Here is a 21,887-nt window from a genome sequence, read left to right on the forward strand (position 1 = left end):
ATGGGGGATAACACTGTCAAAATTCAAATCAGAGTTATGGGGAATTTTCTTCTGGTGAAGCCTTTGATAGTGAATAATTATTTTAAGTTTCAAGTCAATAGCTTTGAAAGTAACAGAGATATTGGACATTATATAAAACTTTAACAAAAAATCCAAGTTAAAAAGGAGCATAACTCAGTCAAAATACAAATCAGACTTATGGGAATTGCTTCTCCTGGTGTAGACTTTGATAGTAAATAACTATTTTAAGTTTCAAGTCAAATGCTTTGATGGTAACAGAGAGATTTGACTTTATAAAAAACTTTAACCAAAGAATTCTAAGTTAAAAAGGGGCATAACTCTGTCAAATTAAAATCAGTGTTATGGAGATTGTTTTTACTGGAGTAGACGTTGATAGTAAATAAATATTTTAAGTTGCAAGTCAATAGCTGCTTTGATAGTAACAGAGGTATTTGAGACTATCAAAAACTTTAACCAGCGCTTTTGAACGTTTATTTTATAGATGAAAAGAGCGCTATAAAAATCTGGTAAATAATAATAATAATAACCAATGGCGACGGCGGGGCAAGTGCAATAACTCTACTTTTACTTCAAAAAGTCGAGCTAAAACTAGAGCTGTCACAGGAATGAGGAATTATACACCAACTATATGGCCTAGTCACAGAAGTAAGCCAATGTCTAATACAAACTGTTCCGGATCACTGTGACCTTTGACCTACTGACCTCAAAATCCATAGGATCATCTGCTGGTCATGATCAACCTTCCTTTCAACTTTCATGATCGCCCAAGTGTTCTTATGTTTTCATCCGATAACAGTTTAAATTGTTCTGGGCCACCGTGACCTTGAAGTTTGACCTATGGACCTCAAAATCGATAGGGGTCATCTGTTGGTCATGACTAACTTCCCTATTCCTGCTCAAGCGTTCTCAAGCCATCGTCCAAAAAAGGTTTAACTGTTCCGGGTCACTGTGACCTTGACCTTTGACCTACTGACCTCAAAATCAATAGCTGCTTTGATAGTAACAGAGGTATTTGACATTATCATTTTTATACTTTTCACTCTAGCAGCCTCTAACAAGGGCAGAGCATCCCCATTTCAGAACAGTGGTAGAGAACCTTACAATGGCACTACAGACAAAGATTAATGAAGATACAACAAGAGAATTCATTTAAAGGTATTTCTATTTTTGATTCCAGCAGCCCCTATAACAGACGCATGTATCCCAATTTGTATAAAATTTGGAGAGGACCTTATAATGATGTTACAGACCAAGGGTTGATTGAGATCCAAGTTATTCATAAGAAGTCATTTAAATATATTTCTTGCAGCACTGTAAAATAGTATGATTTCAACCAAAAGACTATACAAACCTGGCTCTACTGGCTGATCTAGGCCTACTTCTGTTGACTGAACTACTTCTAGATCGACTTCTTGACCGACTTCCAGATCGTGACCTACTTCTGGACTGGGACTTTGTCTTGATTACAGAGTCATCGTCACTATCACTATTATAAGCCAATAACCTGGGTCTCTTGGTAACACGACACGTCTCAATATCGCTATCACTATCACTAAAAATGTCACAAAATAACTTTGTTATAAACATGTAACTCAAAAAATAAAATATGTTTGCTGTCTATGTAAGGTGACACATATGGTTAAATAACTGCAAATTAAAGCAAACATTTCTCATTTTGTCAAACATTATCCTCAAACATATTGTGCACTAAATTGTTTTGCCATAATTATAAAGATGATGGTGTGTGAAGTTTTAAAGCATCTGGTCCAATTCTTTCTTAGAAACAAGCTTCCATCAAAAATCCAAAACGATTTTTTGACCTGGATGCCAAATCCTTCTTAAAGGTGACAGCAATAGCTCTATTATTTGAAGATTTTTCAAATACAGTCCAACTTCCTTCACCCCAAATCTAATAAGTTGAACACTACCCTTCGCTCAAACTCCTCGTCATGTCCAAGCAGAATTTCATATATAATGTATGTTGTTCCAGTGCTCGAGCAACCAATAACTCCAATCAAGTTCCAGTGAAATATGTTTGGCTGTAGTCTATCTTAAGTGCTGACATTGCTGCACAATACACAACAAGGGATATAGGGCAACTACAATTCCTAGTCAGAAGTCTGAGCATAAATCAATGGTTAGAACTAAAGTCTCTTTCTGTTAACTTCCTCTCACTGTCATCTTTTATTGTGTCAAACAATAATCAAAAATTCCTCTCGGCATAGAAAAATCTTTCAGGAGGGAAAGAATTCAAAGACTGGACAAACAACTACCCTGAAATCCCTAACATAATCCAGTTTTGAAAATAAGCCAGTCTCGGAAATAAGTCACTTTTTTCACTACAAACAAAAAGGGCTCATAATCAGGTCTAGGATTTCACAGTTTTTACAGATATTCTGTAAATATACGGACAATCCATAAATTTAAAGATTTTTCAGTCTACATATTTACAGACTGGGTAAATGAAATTGTTTAAATTTACAATTCAATACTGCAGGTGTAAGTTAACAAGAGCTCATAGAACACTAAATGCCCCCCTTGATGCATTCAGTAATTGCACTGGAACAGAAATTATTTGGTCATTGTATACAAAAGTTCTACTGTTCTGGGTAAATGTAACATTGACCTTTGACCTATTGGCCTTAAAATAAACAGAGGTCATCTGCTGGTCATGATCAACCTCCCTATTAAGTTTCATGATCCTAGGCCTAAGTGTTCTTGAGTTATCATCCGGAAACCGTAAGCCAATGTTGAATACAAACTGTGATCACTGTGACCTTGACCTTTGACCTACTGACCTCAACATCAATAGGGGTCATCTGCTGATCATGATCAACTTCCCTATCAAGTTTCGTTATCCTAGACCCAAGCGTTCTCAAGTTATCGTCTGGAAAATGTTTAACTGTTCAGGGTCACTGTGGCCTTGATCTTTGACCTACTGACCTCAAGATCTATAGAGGTCATCTGCAGGTCATGACAACCTCCCTATCAATTTTCATGATCCTAGGCCCAAGCGTTCTTGAGTTATCATTCAGAAACCGTTTAACTGTTCAGGGTCACTGTGACCTTGACCTTTGACCTACTGACTTTAAAATCAATAGGGGTCATCTTCTGGTCATGAACAACCTTCCTGTCAACTTTATGATCCTAGGCCAAACCATTCTTGAGTTATTATCTGTAAAACCATTTAACTGTTCTGTGTCACTGTGACCTTGACCTTTGACCTATTGACTTCAAGATCAATAGGAGTCATCTGCTGGTCATGACCAACCTTCCTGTCAATTTTCATGATCCTAGACTTAAGCGTTCTTGAGTTAACATCTGGAAACCGTTTAACTGTTCTGGGTCACTGTGACCTTGACCTTTGACCTACTGATCTCAAAATCAATTGTGTTCATCTGCTGGTTATGAGCAATCTCTCTTTCAACTTTCATGATCCTAGGCCCAAGCGTTCTTGAGTTATCATCCAGATACGGACTTGTCTACATTCCAACCGACCGACAAACATACCGACATCTGCAAAACAATATACCCCTCCTTGTTCGAAAGGGGGCATAAAAATTTTAAGACTGCATGCATAAATGAAGGTTATTTGTGGTTTTCAATCACTTATGAGGACTCTGAATTTTCAGAAAATGCAAAAAAAATAAAGTGATCCTACCTGTCTAAAATTCTCTTATTAGTTTTATCTACGCATGTAATTTTTTATCTATGCATGTAATAAGTGAAACATTTCATTTTAACCTGCAGGTTTAATTTAAATTGTAATCTTAACAAGAGATCACAGAGTGATCTTGGTGCCCACCAATGTGCCATTTTTGAGTGTTCCAAATTTCAAGACTTATTGACTAGCTCAAGTGGTCCAAATTCGAAAGCTGTAGCTTGAGAAATGTGAAAGTAGGTCACTAGATCAATTTCAAGGACAAAGTTCTTTGTACACAAAACTATGCATGTGCATCAAGTTTGAAGGCTGTAGTTTGAGAAATTTGAAAGTAGGTCGCTAGGTCAATCTTAAGGTCAAAGTTTATTTCGGTACACAAAACTATGCAAGTGGTCCAAATTTGAAGGCTGTAGCTTGAGAAATTTGAAAGTAGGTTACTAGGTCAAAATCAAGGTCAAATTACACTTCAGAACACAAATCTATGCAATGCCATGTGGTCCAAATTTAAAGCCTGTACCTTCAAAAATGTGAAAGTAGGTCACTAGGTCAATGTCAAGGTCAAAGTTTGTTTCGGTACACAATCCTATGCATGTGGTCTAAATTTGAAGCCTGTAATTTCAAAAATGTGAAAGTAGGTCACTAGGTCAATGTGAATGTCAAAGTTTGTTTCGGTACACAAAAACTATGCATGTGGTCCAAATTTGAAGGCTGTAGCTTGAGAAATGTGGAAGTAGGTCACTAGGTCAAAATCAAGGTCAAATTTCATTTCGGAACACGTAACTATGCACGTGGTCCAAATTTGAAGCCTTCAAAAATGTGAAAGTAGGTCACTAGGTCAATGTCAAGGTCAAAGTTTTTTTCAGTGCACAAAACTATGCAGGTGGTCCAAATTTGAAGGCTGTAGCTACAGAAATGTGAAAGTAGGTCACTAGGTCAGAATCAAGGTCAACTCATGTCTAGGTTCATCTTGCCAATCAAAACCATACATGTGGTCCAAATTTGAATGTTGTTGTAGGTTATTGACAAGAAGATTTTAAAAGCCTTTTCCCTATATAAGTCTATATGAACCATGTGACCCCTGGGGCGGGGCCATATTTGACCCTAGGGGGATAATTTGAACAATCTTAGTAGAAGACACTTGATGATGCTACATTACAAATGCCAAAGCCCTAGGCTTTGGACAAGAAGATTTTCAAAGTTTTTCCCTATATAGTCTATATAAACCATGCGACCCCCGGGGCGGGGCCATATTAGACCCCAGGGAAACAATTTGAATCATCTTGGTAGAGGACCACTAGATGATGCTTCATACCAAATATCAAAGCCCTAGGCTCTGTGGTTTTGGACAAGAAGATTTTCAAAGTTTTTCCCTATATAAATCTATGTAAATTATAGAAATAAACAAAGGGCCATAACTCACTAAAAAAATGTTGAACCAGTCTGATTTTCAGGGGGACAAAACTAGGGTACTAATACATCATTCTGACAAAGTTTGGTCAAAATCCCCCTGGTAGTTTCTGAGGAGATGCGTTAACGAGAAATTGTTAATGGACAGAAGGACGGACGACGGACCACGGACGCAGAGTGATTTGAATAGCCCACCATCATCAGATGGTGGGCTAACAAATTTCTTATACCCAGTCTGTGAATTTATAGACTGAAAAATCTTTTAACTTTATGGATTGTCTGTACATTTACAGAATATCTGCAAAACGACCAAATCAGACTTGATAAAAGTAGCACTCAAAAATAACCTGTCCACTTTTTGAGGAAATAATATCAATGACCTTGTTAGGACATCATATAATATAGCAAAAGTTACCAACCTGTACATAGCAGATTTATTTCCACATGTAATAGCAATAAAACACACTTTGGAATAAAAAACACTTAAAACAATGCTTCCCTAGGGACGAGACAGGATAGGAATGCTTTCAGTTAAACTACCTCATACTGCTCCTACGGATTTGTTTTGGCATTTGTAAATCAGCAGACAGTCACCAAGTGTAAAACACCAGTGTACATGTACTTATATGAAAGTCTTCAAAATGCTCAATACACCTGGTTAAATTGATAACACATAGTGTGGGGAATGGGTGATTAAAGCATAGGTGTATTTTGTTTTGTTAGGCCAGACAAAACTTTTTTTTTTTTCATCTGTTAGCATCGGATTATTTTTATTAAGTGTGTGTATGTTCGGGTTTAACATCTTTTTCAACAATTTTTCAGTCATATAAACGACGATGTCTACTTGTAGCAGTGAGCACAATGCCCAACTTTATAGTGCTGCCTCACTGGAATATCACGCCGTAGACATGTGGCATGATACCCCACCCAGTCACATTATACTGACACCGGGCTGACCAGTCCTAGAACTATCCCCTTTATGCTGAGCGCAAAGCGAGGAAGCTGCTAGTAACATTTTTTACGTCTTTGGTATGACGCAGCCGGGGATCGAACCCACGACCTCCCGCACTCGAAGCGGACGCTCTACCACTAGGCTACCGAGGCAGTACTATTTTTATTAAGAAATTGTAACATAACAGGTATGTCAGAATTATAAGTATTTACCAACTTCCATGTTTCTACTAAAAAGGAAAAAATATGACATTATCATATAGACCGCATCTGCAGTATTTTGGTATTAATCGGAAACACGTCGGTTTTTAAACTGTTACCAGATATTATGTACTCGAAAGTTTGCTGGACTCAAAAATAAGCCGGTCCTTAAGAAAGTTTAAAATTTTCGAAATTTCAGGGTATCATGCCAAACTCCTTTGTTTTGTATTAATAAAACTGGCATTATTTTATTGTATGAACATAATATTATTCATGTTGTCTTACCTTTCAACATTTGTTGCCGTATGATCACTTGTGGTGTTAAAATGGGAACGATTTTGTCCGCAACCTACACCACTGTTCTGACTACTACTGGCACCTCCACCTCGCTGGCCTGAACCTATAAATGGATGTTGAACTGTTAAACAGCTGCATTTTATAGTATTCTACCAGCAGACTCAGGTTTCCATTAAGTTAATACTATTTTGTTGACTTGACCAATAAAACAAGAGCTGTCCGTAAGAGAGCCAAGCTCGACTATTCGAAATATTGTAACAGAAGCAGGAAATTATTACCCAAAATGTTAAATATCAAAAGAGTTTTAAGTTCAAAAGAGGACATAATATGACCAAAATGCATATCAGAGTTATGGGACTTGATGCTATCAACTAGTTTTATAACCCCGAAGAAACATGTTAAGTTTCAATTCAATATCTGCATTAGTTTTGGGGATAGTAACTTGCATGTAAAACTTTAACCAGAATTTTCTAAGTCCAAAAGGGGGCATAATTTGCTCAAAATACATGTCAGAGTTATGGAACTTGACCCAGTGAGGTTGTTAATTGATCAAAATACATGTCAGAGTTATGGGACTTGATTCTATCAACTAGTTTTATAACCCCGAAGACACATGTGAAGTTTCAATTTAATATCTGTAGTAGTTTTGGAGATAGTAACTTGCATGTAAAACTTTAACCAGGATTTTCTAAGTCCAAAAGGGGGCATAATTTGCCCAAAATACATGTCAGAGTTATGGGACTTGACCCAGTGAGGTAGGTAATTGATCTAGAAAAAGAAAAAATAAGTTTCAAATCTATATACATTGAGCCTCAATCTTGCACAGAACACTTTGATTTGTATATTTCTTTCAGTCTTAATTTTGATTTGTTTCTCTGTTATCTGACATGCAAAACCGTATTATCTTATTTACCCTTACCATGCTAAATTTCTATAATGAACTTGTCCGTCTTTCAATTTGAACAGTACCATTAACTGTTAAATGGGATGCATACCAAACAGATACTGACTGAATGAGGAATAGTGCAGGTCATAATCAGACTGCAGACTGGATAGGCAGGCTGACCATGATCTTTTTTTTTTTTTTTTTTTTTGTTGGATTTAACGTCGCACCGACACATGATAGGTCATATGGCGACTTTCCAGCTTTAATGGTGGAGGAAGACCCCAGGTGCCCCTCCGGGCATTATTTCATCACGAGCGGGCACCTGGGTAGAACCACCGACCTTCCGTAAGCCAGCTGGATGGCTTCCTCACATGAAGAATTCAACGCCCCGAGTGAGGCTCGAACCCACATCGATGAGGGGCAAGTGATTTGAAGTCAGCGACCTTAACCACTCGGCCACGGAGGCCCCTGACCATGATCTGCACTGGTCATTATTCAGTCAGTAAATTTTCACTGAACACCCCTTTGAATAATAAATGGTACTGCCAAAATTCAACAAGAGCTGTCCGTAAGACAGCCAAGCTCGACTATTCGAAATATTGTCCCAGAAGCAGGAAAATATTTTATTACCTAAAATGTTAAATATCAAAAGAGTTTTAAGTTCAAAAGGGGACATAATTTGACCAAAATGCAAATCAGAGTTATGGGACTTGCTGCTATCAACTAGTTTTATAACCCCAAAGGCACATATGAAGTTTCAATTTAATATCTGCATTAGTTTCGGAGATAGTAACTTGCATGTAAAACTTTAATCAGGGTTTTCTAAGTCCAAAAGTGGGCATAATTTGCTCAAAATACATGTCAGAGTTATGGGACTTGACCCAGTGAGGTTGGTAATTGATCTAGAAAAAGAAAAAATAAGTTTCAAATCTATATGCCTTTTAGTATTAGCTGTATGTACTTGCACGCAAAACTTTAACCAGAATTTTCTAAGTCCAAAAGGGGTCATAATTTGGCCAAAATGAAGGTCAGAGTTATGGAACTTGGTGCTATCAACTAGTTTTATAACCTCAAAGACACATGTGAAGTTTCAATTCAATACCTGCATTAGTTTTGGAGATAGTAACTTGCATGTAAAACTTTAACCAGAATTTTCTAAGTCCAAAAGGGGGCATAATTTGCTCAAAATACATGTCAGAGTTATGGGACTTGACCCAGTGAAGTTGGTAATTGACCTAGAAAAAGAAAAAAATAAGTTTCAAAGCTATATGCCTTTAAATGATAGCTGTATGTACTTGCATGCAAAAACTTAACCAAGGTGTGATGCCGACGCCGACGCCAGGGTGAGTAGAATAGCTAGACTATTCTTTGAATAGTCGAGCTAAAAAGAAAGTTCATCCAATTTATCTGTTTTTAAAGTAATTACAAACAAGAGGGCCATGTATGATAGCCTAAATTACTCTTACAAGAGTCACAGCTCAAACCAGTAATAATTTTATTAAAATATCAAAGAAATATTTGTCATGACTCAAAACATTTTGTTATTGGGCCTACCATTCCTAACAAGAATATGCCTGTGGATATATTATTATAGAGAAAAGTGACCACAGCGCTTCAACTCTGAATTTAAAGCTCCCCACTTCACTTTAATCTGACATTTGTCCAAATAATTTGACATCAGAACTGACTCTGAGATATTATTGTGGAGAAGAGATATTGACCTGTGCAAAAATTATCACAATATCACGACTCACATACAATTAGTTGGACTAATCTGACATTAAAGAGTAATTCAAGTTGCCCGATTTTTTATCATTACCCATTATCAGCCTGTCTATTGTCCGTAAGTATTGACCTGGCACTCATGAATATTCCGTATGTTTCCGTAAATTAATTTTCGGTGTATGAACCCAAACAATGATATTGCTATTGAAAAGCGAATTATATACCATTACGTATCATGTGCAGATATAGCTGTGCGGACAAAGCGTTTTGCCACTAATCTCAGGGTTGAGTGTTCGAGTCCTCGACTGACCAAATTATTTTTTTATGATTTTATCTGTAGAAGACGGAAACTTGTCACACTTATCATGTTTTATCAACGAAATACTCTACTATCGATTACCATTCTACCGTTCTATAAAATGTCGTTTAAAATCATCAGGACCGGACACGCATTCATTCATTCAACGGACAATTCAAAGAACTGTTGTTAGAGATACAAAATGAAATGTGTCATAAAAAAAAATATATATATAATCATAGATACAAATACAAACACAAGGAATTATATTTTAAAAAATGGTTAGAAAAGAATTCGAACCCATGGTAACGCGTTTTCAAGTCGGAGAGCTTACCACTACACCACTGTGCCGTTGGTTCTCTAAATTGATTATTTTGATAAATCTAGATATTTTCAGGACACGAATATCACGTGAAATAACGAAAACGCCCGAAAATATTGGCGAAGATTAATGAGTGCCAGGTCAATACTTACGGACAATACAATCTGCACTTGGCTTGAATACACAATAGCATAATTTAAGCTCCACCTACTTCAATACATGTGAAACTCTGCTGAGAGTTGTCACTTTGTGTTCTTAAAACCAAGCAGAAGGGACTGTTAGGCCTTAAAAAAATCTTTGTTTCCGGTAACATTTTCAAAACAAAGAGGGTCATGATGACCCTGGATCGCTCACCTGAGTAATACGAGCTACATGTTTCAAATGTCAAACTGATGACAAAATATTAAGAAAGTCAGAAGGTCACATTCATGGTCAATGAAATTCAGTTTTACGATTGGTGTGCAAAACTGTGTATGTCATCAAAATTTCAAGGCTGTCTCTTAAAAAACAAGAAAGTAGGTCAGTAGGTCAAGGTCACAGTCAAGTGACATCATATTACTTGGGGTCATCAGGTAATAATAATTTAATAAATAGTCTTGGAAATAGGATCAAATGATTTTTTAAGTATTTTTTCCTATATAACTCACATAATAACTAAGTGACCCCAGGGCGGGGCCTCTTTTAACCCCAGGGGCATTATTTGAAAACTTTTGGTAGAGGACTACTAGACAATGCAGCATTACAAATATCAAAAGCCTAGGTCGTATGGTTTCAGACAAGAAGATTTTTAAAGTTTTTTCCTACATAAGTCTGTATAAAACTTGGGACTCCCAGGGCAGGGCCTCTTTTCATCCCAGGGGTACAATTTGAATAATTTTGGTTGAGGACCATAAGACAATGCTACAAACCAAATATCAAAGGTCTAAGTGTTGTGGTTTCAGACAAGAAGGGACAGGGCCATATTTGACCCTAGGGGGATAATTAGAAAAATCTTGGTAGAGGACCACTAGATGATGCTACATACCAAATATCAAAGCCCTAGGCCATGTGGTTTTGTACAAGAAGATTTTCAAAGTTTTCCCTATATAAGTCTATATAAACCATGTGACCCCCGGGGTGGGGCCACATTTGACCCTATGGAGATAATTTTAACCACTTTAGTAGAGGACCACTAGATGATGCTACATACCAGATATCAAAGCCCTAGGCCCTGTGGTTTTGGACAAGAAGATTTTTAAAGTTTTTCCTTTCGGTTGCCATGGCAACCAGAGTTCTGCATGGAATTCAATTCTTTGAAAAAATATGAAAGGGGGCCAAGGATCATTCCAGTGAAGTTTGGTGTAATTCTGCCCAGTGGTTTTCAAGAAGATTTTTTTAGAAATTGTTTGACGGACGACGGACAACGCAGGTGAGCTAAAAATTAGGTTAAGTAGGTCCGAAACTCAGTTTTTTTTTTTTTTTTATTAATCAAGACTTTTTGGAAATTATTTTTGCGTCAAAAATGAATACAAATAAGGGGGTTATGCCTTTAGAGCATCAGTAAGTTGATTTCTAACATCACTGACCTATGATGTTCAAAGAATAACTAGATGTGTGTCCATAGGACACAGGTGCCCCACACTCCTGTTAAATGATTTTTAAGATGTTTGCAACACAAACTTTTAAGAACCTTATGTGTATTTTTCACTTAGTTAGCCATAACTCCGGCCTAGCTGAGTAAAATCCTAAAGAGAACACTTCACAGGCTATACCTGTGCAAAAATGGAACTGTAAATCCTGGGATAAGCACAGGAAGTCCCAGGACTATCCTGGGATAATGTCCTGAAAATACCTCAAGAATTCCTGGGATAGTCCTGGGACTTTTCACGCCAGTAAATGAGAATGGGACAATCCTAGGATTTTGAACAGGAAAACAAGAGGGTCATGATGACCCTGGATCGCTCACCTGAGTAATATGAGCTACATGTTTCAAATGTCAAACTGATGATTAAATATTAAGGAAGTCAGTAGGTCACATTCATGGTCAATGAAATTCAGTTTTACGATTGGTGTGCAAAACTGTGTATGTCATCAAAATTTCAAGGCTGTCTCTTAAAAAACAAGAAAGTAGGTCAGTAGGTCAAGGTCACAGTCAAGGGACATCATATTACTTGGGTCATCAGGTAGTTATAAGTAAACAGTCTTGGAAATAGGATCAGATGATTTTTTAAGTATTTTCCCATATAACTCACATAATAACTAAGTGACCCCAGGGCAGAGCCTCTTTTAACCCCAGGGCATAATTTGAAAAATTTTGGTAGAGGACTACTAGACAATGCATCATACCAAATATCAAAAACCTAGGTCGTATGGTTTCAGATAAGAAGATTTTTAAAGCTTTTTCCTATATAAGTCTATATATAAAACTTGGGACCCCCAGGGCAGGGCCTCTTTTCACCCAAGGGGTACAATTTGAACAATTTTGGTTGAGGACCATAAGACAATGCTACAAACCAAATATCAAAGTCTACGTGTTGTGGTTTCAGACAAGAAGATTTTTAAACTTTCTTTCCTATATAAGTCTATGTAAAACTTGGGACCCCCGGGGCGGGGCCATATTTGACCCTAGGGGGATAATTTGAAAAATCTTGGTAGAGGACCACTAGATGATGCTACATACCAAATATCAAAGCCCTAGGCCATGTGGTTTTGTACAAGAAGATTTTCAAAGTTTTCCCTATATAAGTCTATATATAAAACTTGGGACCCCCAGGGCAGGGCCTCTTTTCACCCAAGAGGTACAATTTGAACAATTTTGGTTGAGGACCATAAGACAATGCTACAAACCAAATATCAAAGTCTAAGTGTTGTGGTTTCAGACAAGAAGATTTTTAAACTTTCTTTCCTATATAAGTCTATGTAAAACTTGGGACCCCCGGGGTGGGGCCATACTTGACCCTAGGGGGATAATTTGAACAAACTTGGTAGAGGACCACTAGATGATGCTACATACCAAATATCAAAGCCCTAGGCCATGTGGTTTTGTACAAGAAGATTTTCAAAGTTTTCCCTATATAAGTCTATATAAACCATGTGACCCCCGGGGGGGGGGGGGGGCATATTTGACCCTAGGGGGATAATTTGAACAATCTTGGCAGAGGACCACTAGATGATGCTACATACCAAATATCAAAGCCCTAGGCCATGTGGTTTTGTACAAGAAGATTTTCAAAGTTTTCCCTATATAAGTCTATATAAACAATGTGACCCCCGGGTCGGGGCCATATTTGATCCTAGGGGGATAATTTGAATTATTTTGGTAGAGGACCACTAGATGATGCTACATACCAGATATCAAAGCCCTTGGCCCTGTGGTTTTGGACAAGAAGATTTTTAAAGTTTTTCCTTTCGGTTGCCATGGAAACCAGAGTTCAGCATGGAATTCAATTCTTTGAAAAACTTTGAAAGGGGGCAACCCAAGGATCATTCCTGTGAAGTTTGGTGTAATTCTGCCCAGTGGTTTTCAAGAAGATTTTTTTAGAAATTGTTGACGGACGACGGACAACGCATTACGCACGACGGACATCAAGCGGTCACAACAGCTCACCTTGTCACTTCGTACAAAGGGCCATAAATCTGGTCTTACTCATGCAATCTAACTGAAACTTGAAGGGTGGCATCCCTACAGCAGTTAAGATTTCTACCATGTTAAATTCAAATCCTCCTAAACATGTCATAAATTTAGTTTCGGAAAGACCAGCAGACAAGATCAACAGAAAGACGGACAGACAATACCAAAACTATAACCCTCCGCCTTTGTCAGGGATACTATACAAACTGTAACATTACAATAAGCATATTCTAAGTCGAAAAGGGGCCATAATTCAGTCAAAATGCTTGATAGACTTGTCTGCTCCTGTTTACACAATGGGGTCATGATGGTAAACAAGTATGCAAAATATGAAAGCAATATCTCAATGGACTTTGAAAATATTTGTGGTAGTACGCAAACTTTAACATTTGTGTGACGCTTACGTTTAAACGCTGACGCCGGGGCGAGTAGGATAGCTCCCCTATTCTTCAAATAGCCAAGCTAAAAATTCTATAAAGGCTTACATGCCATCTTAATTTCCATTCATTGAAAAATGCAAAATTTTACAAATGTTTTTTTAAAACAATGCTCAAAGTTGTTCAAAATTCCATACAAGGCAATCTTGTGAAATATAAAACATATACTAGTAACCCTAATATGAAAAAAAAAATCCACCTTTACCAATAGCTCACCTTGAACCTTTGGTTCTGATGAACTAAATTTTACAGGAAACTATACTATTAAACATGGTTTATACATGAGCTGGAGCCCATCCTGACTGTTTCAGTTGTAAATCTAGATGTCAAACTTTGTTACAGAACGTTTTTGGTCAATGCTCTCATCTCATGCTACTTCAAGATTCAACTGATTGCTGAATATCAGTATAACAGCTAGTGGTTAACAGGAAAAGAAGTTCTCTACTTACCTTGTAATCCTATGTCTTTAGAGTAAGAGCGAAGATCTCCATTTCGAAAAACCATTGTTTTTCTGCTACCATAGCGATCACGTATTACATATGCCTGGCCTTCTTCAAATTGTCCACCCCCTTCAAGGGTTACATTGCTGAGAGTTATTTTCTGCATTTCACTCCCTGTTTTCAATGAAGACTGACTTGTTTTTAATAGGTATTTTGCAGGTTTGTATCAAATCAAACTATAAATGAAGACTCTATATGGCTGCAAAAGCCAAAATAGCAAACTTTGGTCCTTTAAGGGGCCATTTTTCTGGAACCCATGATGAGATCTGGCCAGTTTTCGAAAACCGAGATATTATGCCAATACAACTTGTGTGCAAGCTTGATTAAAATCTATCGCAAAATGTGGTCTTTATCATGTTCACAAGAAACTGTGAATGGACCCTGCCTACAGACGAAGGGCAATCACAAAAGCTCACCTTGTCACTCACCATATACAGGACTGACCAACTTGATCAAAATTTCACTGGACGGGCAGACGGATGAAATTCTAATTTGTTAGGCCAATAAAAGAATTAGGGCTGTCTGTAAGATAGTGGCTCCCTTATTCGATGATTACAGTAAAATGAATTTATGTCTCAATAAGAGACCTATACTTTAAAAGGAAGATACACCAAAATATAAAAAGTCCCTACTACTCAGAGGTCAAGTATGGCAGAGGTACTGACATTCTTTATTTTGATTAAATTAAATCAGAAACAAGAAGCTGCATTCAATAAACGCTTGATGCCCCCAGTGGCATCCTTGTCGATACAAAGCAACCTAAGTCCAAAATGAGGTCAAGGTCAAGGTCAAACTGAGGTCAGGTGATGTTTGAAGATGAGGAATGGTCACAGGTTACATCTGCAATAGTATCAAGTCATTCTAGTAAGGGGTATTGATGCTAGAGGAAATGGTCCCATTTGGTTAACCAAGAGATGGCCCATACAAAGCAACCTAAGTCCAAAACGAGGTCAAGGTCAAGGTTAAACTGAGGTCAGGTGATGTTTGAAGATGAGGAATGGTCACAGGTTACATCTGCATTAGTATCAAGTCATTCTAGTAAGGGGGTATTTATGCTAGACGAAACGGTCCCATTTGGTTAACCTCATAAAGACGGACGAATGAATGGACGGACAGAAGGACGAACAGACAGGACAATCACTATATGCCTCCCGCATCAGTAGATGCCGGGGGCATAAAAAACAGTCAAAGAAACTACATGAACATAAAGTATAATAGTCTGCCAATATATCCGAAAAAGAGGCCCAGAAATTGCCTTTGATGGCATTTTTTGTTAAAGGTGGTCAATCACATTTAAACAACATTTAATGACATTTTTTACTTTTTGTATATTCTGGTAGAGAATTATTTAAGGAACAAAAAGACCGATTACATAGAGTTAGATTCCTATTTGAAATGTATATTTTATTATTTTTATAAAATTTTGTAATTACTCCCCTTTAATATGAAAGTATATAAAAAGCTGGGTATTTCTTTTTATTTCGATACAATGTCTAGTTTTACATTTGCATTTGATAGACGTATCAACTATTGAACAATCTGAACCAAAATGCAAGTTTAAAAGCTGTGTGTAGCTTCTGAAATTATTTATTTCCAATCTATCTTGGTGCGCAACCAAGATAGGCAAAGGGAGGTAATAATAATTTTTCAAACTTGCGTTTCTAATGAATTCCATCTAAATACATAATTTTTAATGCAAATATTTTACAAATATATTACAATATGTCTAATATTTATACATTTCCTTAGGCAAAGTATGTTTATCAAATTTATACTTCTGATAAAATAACTCTATCTTGGTTGGGCAACCAGGATAGGAAAATGAAATTTTAAAAATACCTCCAGTGAAAATCTAATTTGCATTAAGTGTTAAGTGAACATAAATTAGTGTAAATGATCAGATGCTAAAGTTTCGAACAAATCCATTACATGGCCAAAATCTGATTATCCACCTTTAATGCCCAACAGCCATGTTCATTGTTAACTTTATAAAAATTGGAAAAGTTTCAAGGGGGCTGTCACCTTCTAAAGGTCATAGTAAGATCACAGCACAAGGTCAAAGGTCAGTAAGTCCATTTTTGTTATAAACGTTAGATTTTCGCCATTTTTGCTACCATTTAATATATAGAGGATATTTGTTTGTTTCAGTGAAATATCAATTTTATTTCACAAGTGAGCATCAAAACTGATATTAAATTGATATTTCACTGACACAAACAAATTTTCTTTTCATTTCATGTGTAAAACTCTACTTTTGTTGCGTAATTTATAAAATGTCGAAAATCGCGGCAAAGATCAACAGAAAGCATAACACAAATGACGTCATTAAAACGACGTCATCGTCATTATGGTCCATGGTATTCATAACGCTCGGTATACAATTTGACTTCGATCGCGACGGAGGACCGGAACTAGTTCGGCAAAAGCAGTGAAAAATAAAAATGATAATCTACTGTTTCAAAGCTGTGGATTATCACTTTTATTTCACTGAGAAAACTCTATAATTCACTGGAAAACATAAAATAAAAACTTGTAATTTTTGGTGATAATTATAAATTGAGATGACATCATGTAGATTTATTAAACTTGAGACTGACAAAAATCAAAAAGACTAAAATTATTTCTATGGAATGAGCTAAACTTTTCGCTTGCTCTGATGTTTTGTTCATTTACGAAAACTATCTATATCATGTTTCTAAAACTTCCATTTTTACAGGGATATAAATAGATAATGTAATACATTATTCCTGGTTTTTACGCTTACAATTTAAAAAAAGGCTGGTTTGTTGTCTGTTTGTTTTTTTCTTTGCACATTAACATTAGGCTATTATGAGAACTGGTAACTGCTCTTCAAGTATTTTTAACATCTACAATTTTGTAACTAATTGTTTATGGTGGTTCTATGGATGTCATAACTTAAAAAACTTTAAGGCTTAATAGTTGTGCATTTTATAGTATATCGAATTTTATTAGCATGATCTTTACGACTGTGAACATGGGGTAACACATGTTTGTTTTCCAGTTACAACACTTTCGAGTGATTGGCTGGTGACAGAACTGGGTAGAGCGAACGTATCAATATATCACGAAGGAATCTACTGATGTCATAAAACGAAACAAATATGCGCTAACGCTATTGTAGCCTAAAATGTGTAAAAATAAATATATTGTCCAATCATTAGATTCAGTGCGGAATATCAGAATGCGCTAAAATGACTTCTTACCCTTGTATAAGTAATGAATAAATCCCATAATAGCCTCACTTCACAAGCTATAGACGTCTTAGCCTGACATATTCATTCGGCAGTATATTTGTTTATTATAAATACATCGTTCTGAATTTCAAATTTCTTCTTCATGCTCTTCTCATCCTACAGGAAGTTATTTTACATACTGTATATCTTTACCACCATCATGAAAATATCGGATGGTATGACTTCAATATTTCACTGAATGTGCCTAAGTGTTACTAAAATAAAAAAAAGTCTGAAACAACCTTTCTCATTTTTATTTGTAAAGCATCTTCATGACTAATGTTTCGGTGTAAATATACTAACTTTGTTTTCACAATATTGTCAAGGACATCCTGTCTGAAACAAAGTGTTAAATGTGTAAATTGTTACGATCCGATTCGTTTTCAGCTTATGTTTTGAATAGGAAGAGAAAGTGTAGAAACAAATATTGCTTTTATAGCTTTGATGAGAGTGCTTGAAATGTGCTACTTAAATAACAAATAAATACAAGAGATCACAGAGTGATCTTGGCACCCATCATTGAGCCATTTTTGAATGTTCCAAATTTCAAGACTAGCTCAAGGTCAAAATCAAAGTCAAATTTTATTTCGGTACACAACACAGTGCATGTGGTCCAAATTTGAAAGCTGTGGCTTGAGAAATGTGAAAGTAGGTCACTAGATCAATTTTAAGGTCAAAGTTCATTTCGGTAGACAGAACTATGCATGTGCTTCAAATTTGGAGGCTGTAGCTTGAGAAATGTGAAAGTAGGTACTAGGTAAAAATCAATGTCAAATTTCAATTCAGAACACAAAAATATGCATGTGGTCCAAATTTGACGTCAGTAGCTTCAGAAATGTGAAAGTAGGTCACTAGGTCAACCTCAAGATCAAAGTTCATTTCGGTACACAAAACTATGCATGTGGTCCAAGCTTGAAGGCTCAGACTAGTAGCTTGAGAAATGTGAATGTAGGTCACTAGGTCAAAATCAAGGTCAAGTAAAACAACTTGGTGACCTTGACCTCGGGTATAATAGGCCCAGCCCCTGCACATACTTTGTTTGTATCCTGGACAATGTTAATGTGAAGACACAGTAAGATATAAGCAATAGTAACAAAGAACAAGAGCTGTTGGAGGACAGCAACGGACTATTCAACAGCGTTGTCAACTGAATGAATACAAAAGTCAAACAAGAGGGCCATGATGGCCCTATATCGCTCACCTGTTATCATTGCACTTGAGGACAAGAAGGTCCTCAGAAAAAATATCTAAGTCCAAAGGACAGGAACAACAAAGGAAAGAAATTTAACCAAAGAGAAAAACAAAATTCTTACAAGGTACAGATATGTCAAAATACACCTAAAAATTGGAAGTACCATCCATGTTGTACCACAGAAAAGTGGTCTCAGTTTTTCCCTACGGCCAATAATAAAAAAGTTACTAAAAATAGGCTATTTATAGTAACGTAAAAGGGAAGTAATTCAAAAGAAAATTATTGTAAGATAACAAAAGAAGGATCTGCCAAATAAATCTGTTAACATAAATGAAATTTCAGATCAGTATCTTCATTAGTTACGGAGATATACCCATTTTAAATTCAAAAATAAAGGGAGGTAATTTGACATAAAATCAGTCCATAGTTATATACCCTGATTGCCTAGGTCCAACTAATGACAATAATGAAATTTCAAATAAGTCCTGTAAGTACTTACTGATATAAATCCATTTTGACTACAATCAGGGGAGGTAATCAGATATAAAATAACTCTGGAAACTACGAATGGATCTGATTTGTCATGGAATCCAAGATTTATTGTTGTTGAAGATATTTTGGAAGTTTGTATCAAATAAAACCATAAATGAAGTCTCTTTATGGCTGCAAAAGCCAAAATAGCCAATTTTGGACATTTAAGGGGCCATAACTCTGGAACCCATGATGGAATCTGTCCAGTTTAAGAAAGGAACCAAGATCTTGTGGTGATACAAGTTGTGTGCAAGTTTGGTTAAAATCAAATCATAAATGAAGTTGCTATTGTGCAGACAAGGTCAAAATAGCTAATTTTGGCCCCTTCAGGGCCCATAACTCTGGAACCCATTAGGGGATCTGGCCGGTTCAATAAAGGAACTGAGATCTTATGGCAACACAAGTTTTGTGCAAGTTTGATTAAATTCAAATCATAAATGAAGCTGCTATTGTGCAGACAAGGGCAAAATAGCTAATTCTGGTCCTTTCAGGGGCCATAACTCTGGAACCCATAATGGAATCTGGCCGGTTCAAGAAAGGAACCAAGATCTTATGGTGATACAAGTTGTGTGCCAGTTTGGTAAAAATCAAATCATAAATAAAGCTGCTATTGTGCAGACAAGGTCAAAATAGCTGATTTTGGCCCTTTCAGGGGCCATAACTCTGGAACCCATAATGGGATCTGGCCAGTTCAAGAAAGGAACCGAGATCTTATGGTGATACAAGTTGTGTGTAAGTTTGGTTAAAATAAAATCATAAATGAAACCACTATCGTGCAGACAAGAAATTGTTGACGGACGCACGGATGGACGCACACACGACGGACGACGGACGAAGGGTGATCACAAAAGCTCACCTTGTCACTATGTGACAGGTGAGCTAAAAAGGGGCATAATTTAGTAAAAATGCATGTCAAATCATGACAGTGAACAAGTGTTTGAAGTTTCAATCCTTTCCCATTTGTGGATACTGAGATACTTTCTAAGCTTACATACAAAAACTTAACCAAAAACTGCTAAGTTGAAAAAGGGGCATAATTTTGATAAAAAAAAATAGAGTTATGGGACCTGCTTTGTGCATGTCAGATCATGACAGTGAACAAGTGTGTGAAGTTTCAATCCATTCCCATTTGTGAGTACTGAGATACCAGCTTACAAACAAAACCTTAACCAAAAATTTCTAAGTCAAAAAAGGGGCATAATTTTGTAAAAAAGCAAAACAGAGTTACGGAACCTGTGCAACATAAGTCAGTTTATCACAGTGAGTAAATGTGTTAAGTTTCAATCCATTCCCCCAAGTGGTTACTGAGATACCAGCTTACATACAAAACCTTACCCAAATCGGGACGCGGACACTGATGCACGGGCGAGTTCAATAGCTCTACTGTTCTACGAATAGTCGAGCTCAAAACAAAGGTTGCCAAAAACTTTAACCAAGAAAGCTCACGCTGACACTGACACCTGGACGAGTAGAACAGCACCCATATTCCCCAAATTTCCTGCTAATAGTGGAGCTTAAAACCAAATACTTCATTGTTCTTATAATGTTTTGCTGCATTTTATCAATATATGATAAATATCTAAAATACTCTCAAAATCTGAATTATAAGTAAGTGAGAGGAAAGTGGAATAAGGCAGAAATTACCAGTCTGGCAACAACATATGGAGAAAATTCAGTTTATATAGCAAAATGTTCCTGCCAAAAATCATACTTTGCATGAAATACAACATACTGATAAAATTATATGAAAAAGGGATGATACAAAATATCTCTATACTGTATAAATGACATAAGTTTCAAAATGCCAAAGAATAAAATAACTGTATGAGTTCTTATTGAACTGCCCTTCTTGCCCTTCTTGTATTTACTAATTCAAACCAGATGAACCAGATAAAGAAAAGGAAACAAGAGCTGTCTCCATAGGATGACACATGCCCCCGATGGCACTTTGAATGAATAGTTATGGCCGATGTTAGAGTTTAGGACCTTTGACCTACGGACCTGGGTCTTGCGCGCGACACGTCGTCTTACTGTGCCACACATTCATGCGTAGTTATTTTAAAATCCATGCATGAATGACAAAGATATGGACCGGACATGCCCATCATTGCACTATCATGAAATATGACCTTTAACGTCTAAGTGTGACCTTGACTTTTGAGCTACGGACCTGGGTCTTGCGCGCGACACGTCGTCTTACTGTGGTACACATTCAGGCCCAATAATTTTAAAATCCGTGCATGAATGACAAAGATATGGACCGGACACGCCCATCAATGCACTATCATGAAATATGACCTTTAACGTCTAAGTGTGACCTTGACCTTTGAGCTACAGACCTAGGTCTTGCGCGCGGCACGTCGTCTTACTGTGCCACACATTTATGTGTAGTTACTTGAAAATCCATCCATGGATGACAAAGATATGGACCGGACACATCCATCAATGCACTATCATGAAAAATGACCTTTAACGTCTAAGTGTGACCTTGATCTTTGAGCTACATATCTGGGTCTTGCGCGCAACACGTCGTCTTACTGTGGTACACATTCATGCCAAATTATTTGAAAATCCATCCATGGATGACAAAGATA

General features: G+C 36.8%; 1 protein-coding gene across 3 annotated transcripts in view; it reads right to left on the reverse strand.

Annotated features, from left to right (window-relative positions):
* LOC123553796 (uncharacterized) overlaps window positions 1–21,887 on the reverse strand; it is a 48,429-nt gene that overhangs the window by 15,475 nt on the left and 11,067 nt on the right. For 2 of the 3 annotated variants that reach the window (XM_045343449.2, XM_053548789.1), the window contains exons 3-5: window positions 14,266–14,430; window positions 6,527–6,641; window positions 1,373–1,573 (exon numbers count right to left, since the gene is read on the reverse strand). In XM_045343449.2, coding sequence (XP_045199384.2) covers window positions 1,373–1,573; window positions 6,527–6,641; window positions 14,266–14,430 — 481 coding nt within the window. The remainder of the gene's footprint in view (window positions 1–1,372; window positions 1,574–6,526; window positions 6,642–14,265; window positions 14,431–21,887) is intronic. The other variant, XM_053548790.1, reaches the window with a different exon arrangement.

The sequence above is a fragment of the Mercenaria mercenaria genome, chromosome 7, assembly GCF_021730395.1.
Source record: "Mercenaria mercenaria strain notata chromosome 7, MADL_Memer_1, whole genome shotgun sequence".
Classification (NCBI taxonomy): domain Eukaryota; kingdom Metazoa; phylum Mollusca; class Bivalvia; order Venerida; family Veneridae; genus Mercenaria; species Mercenaria mercenaria.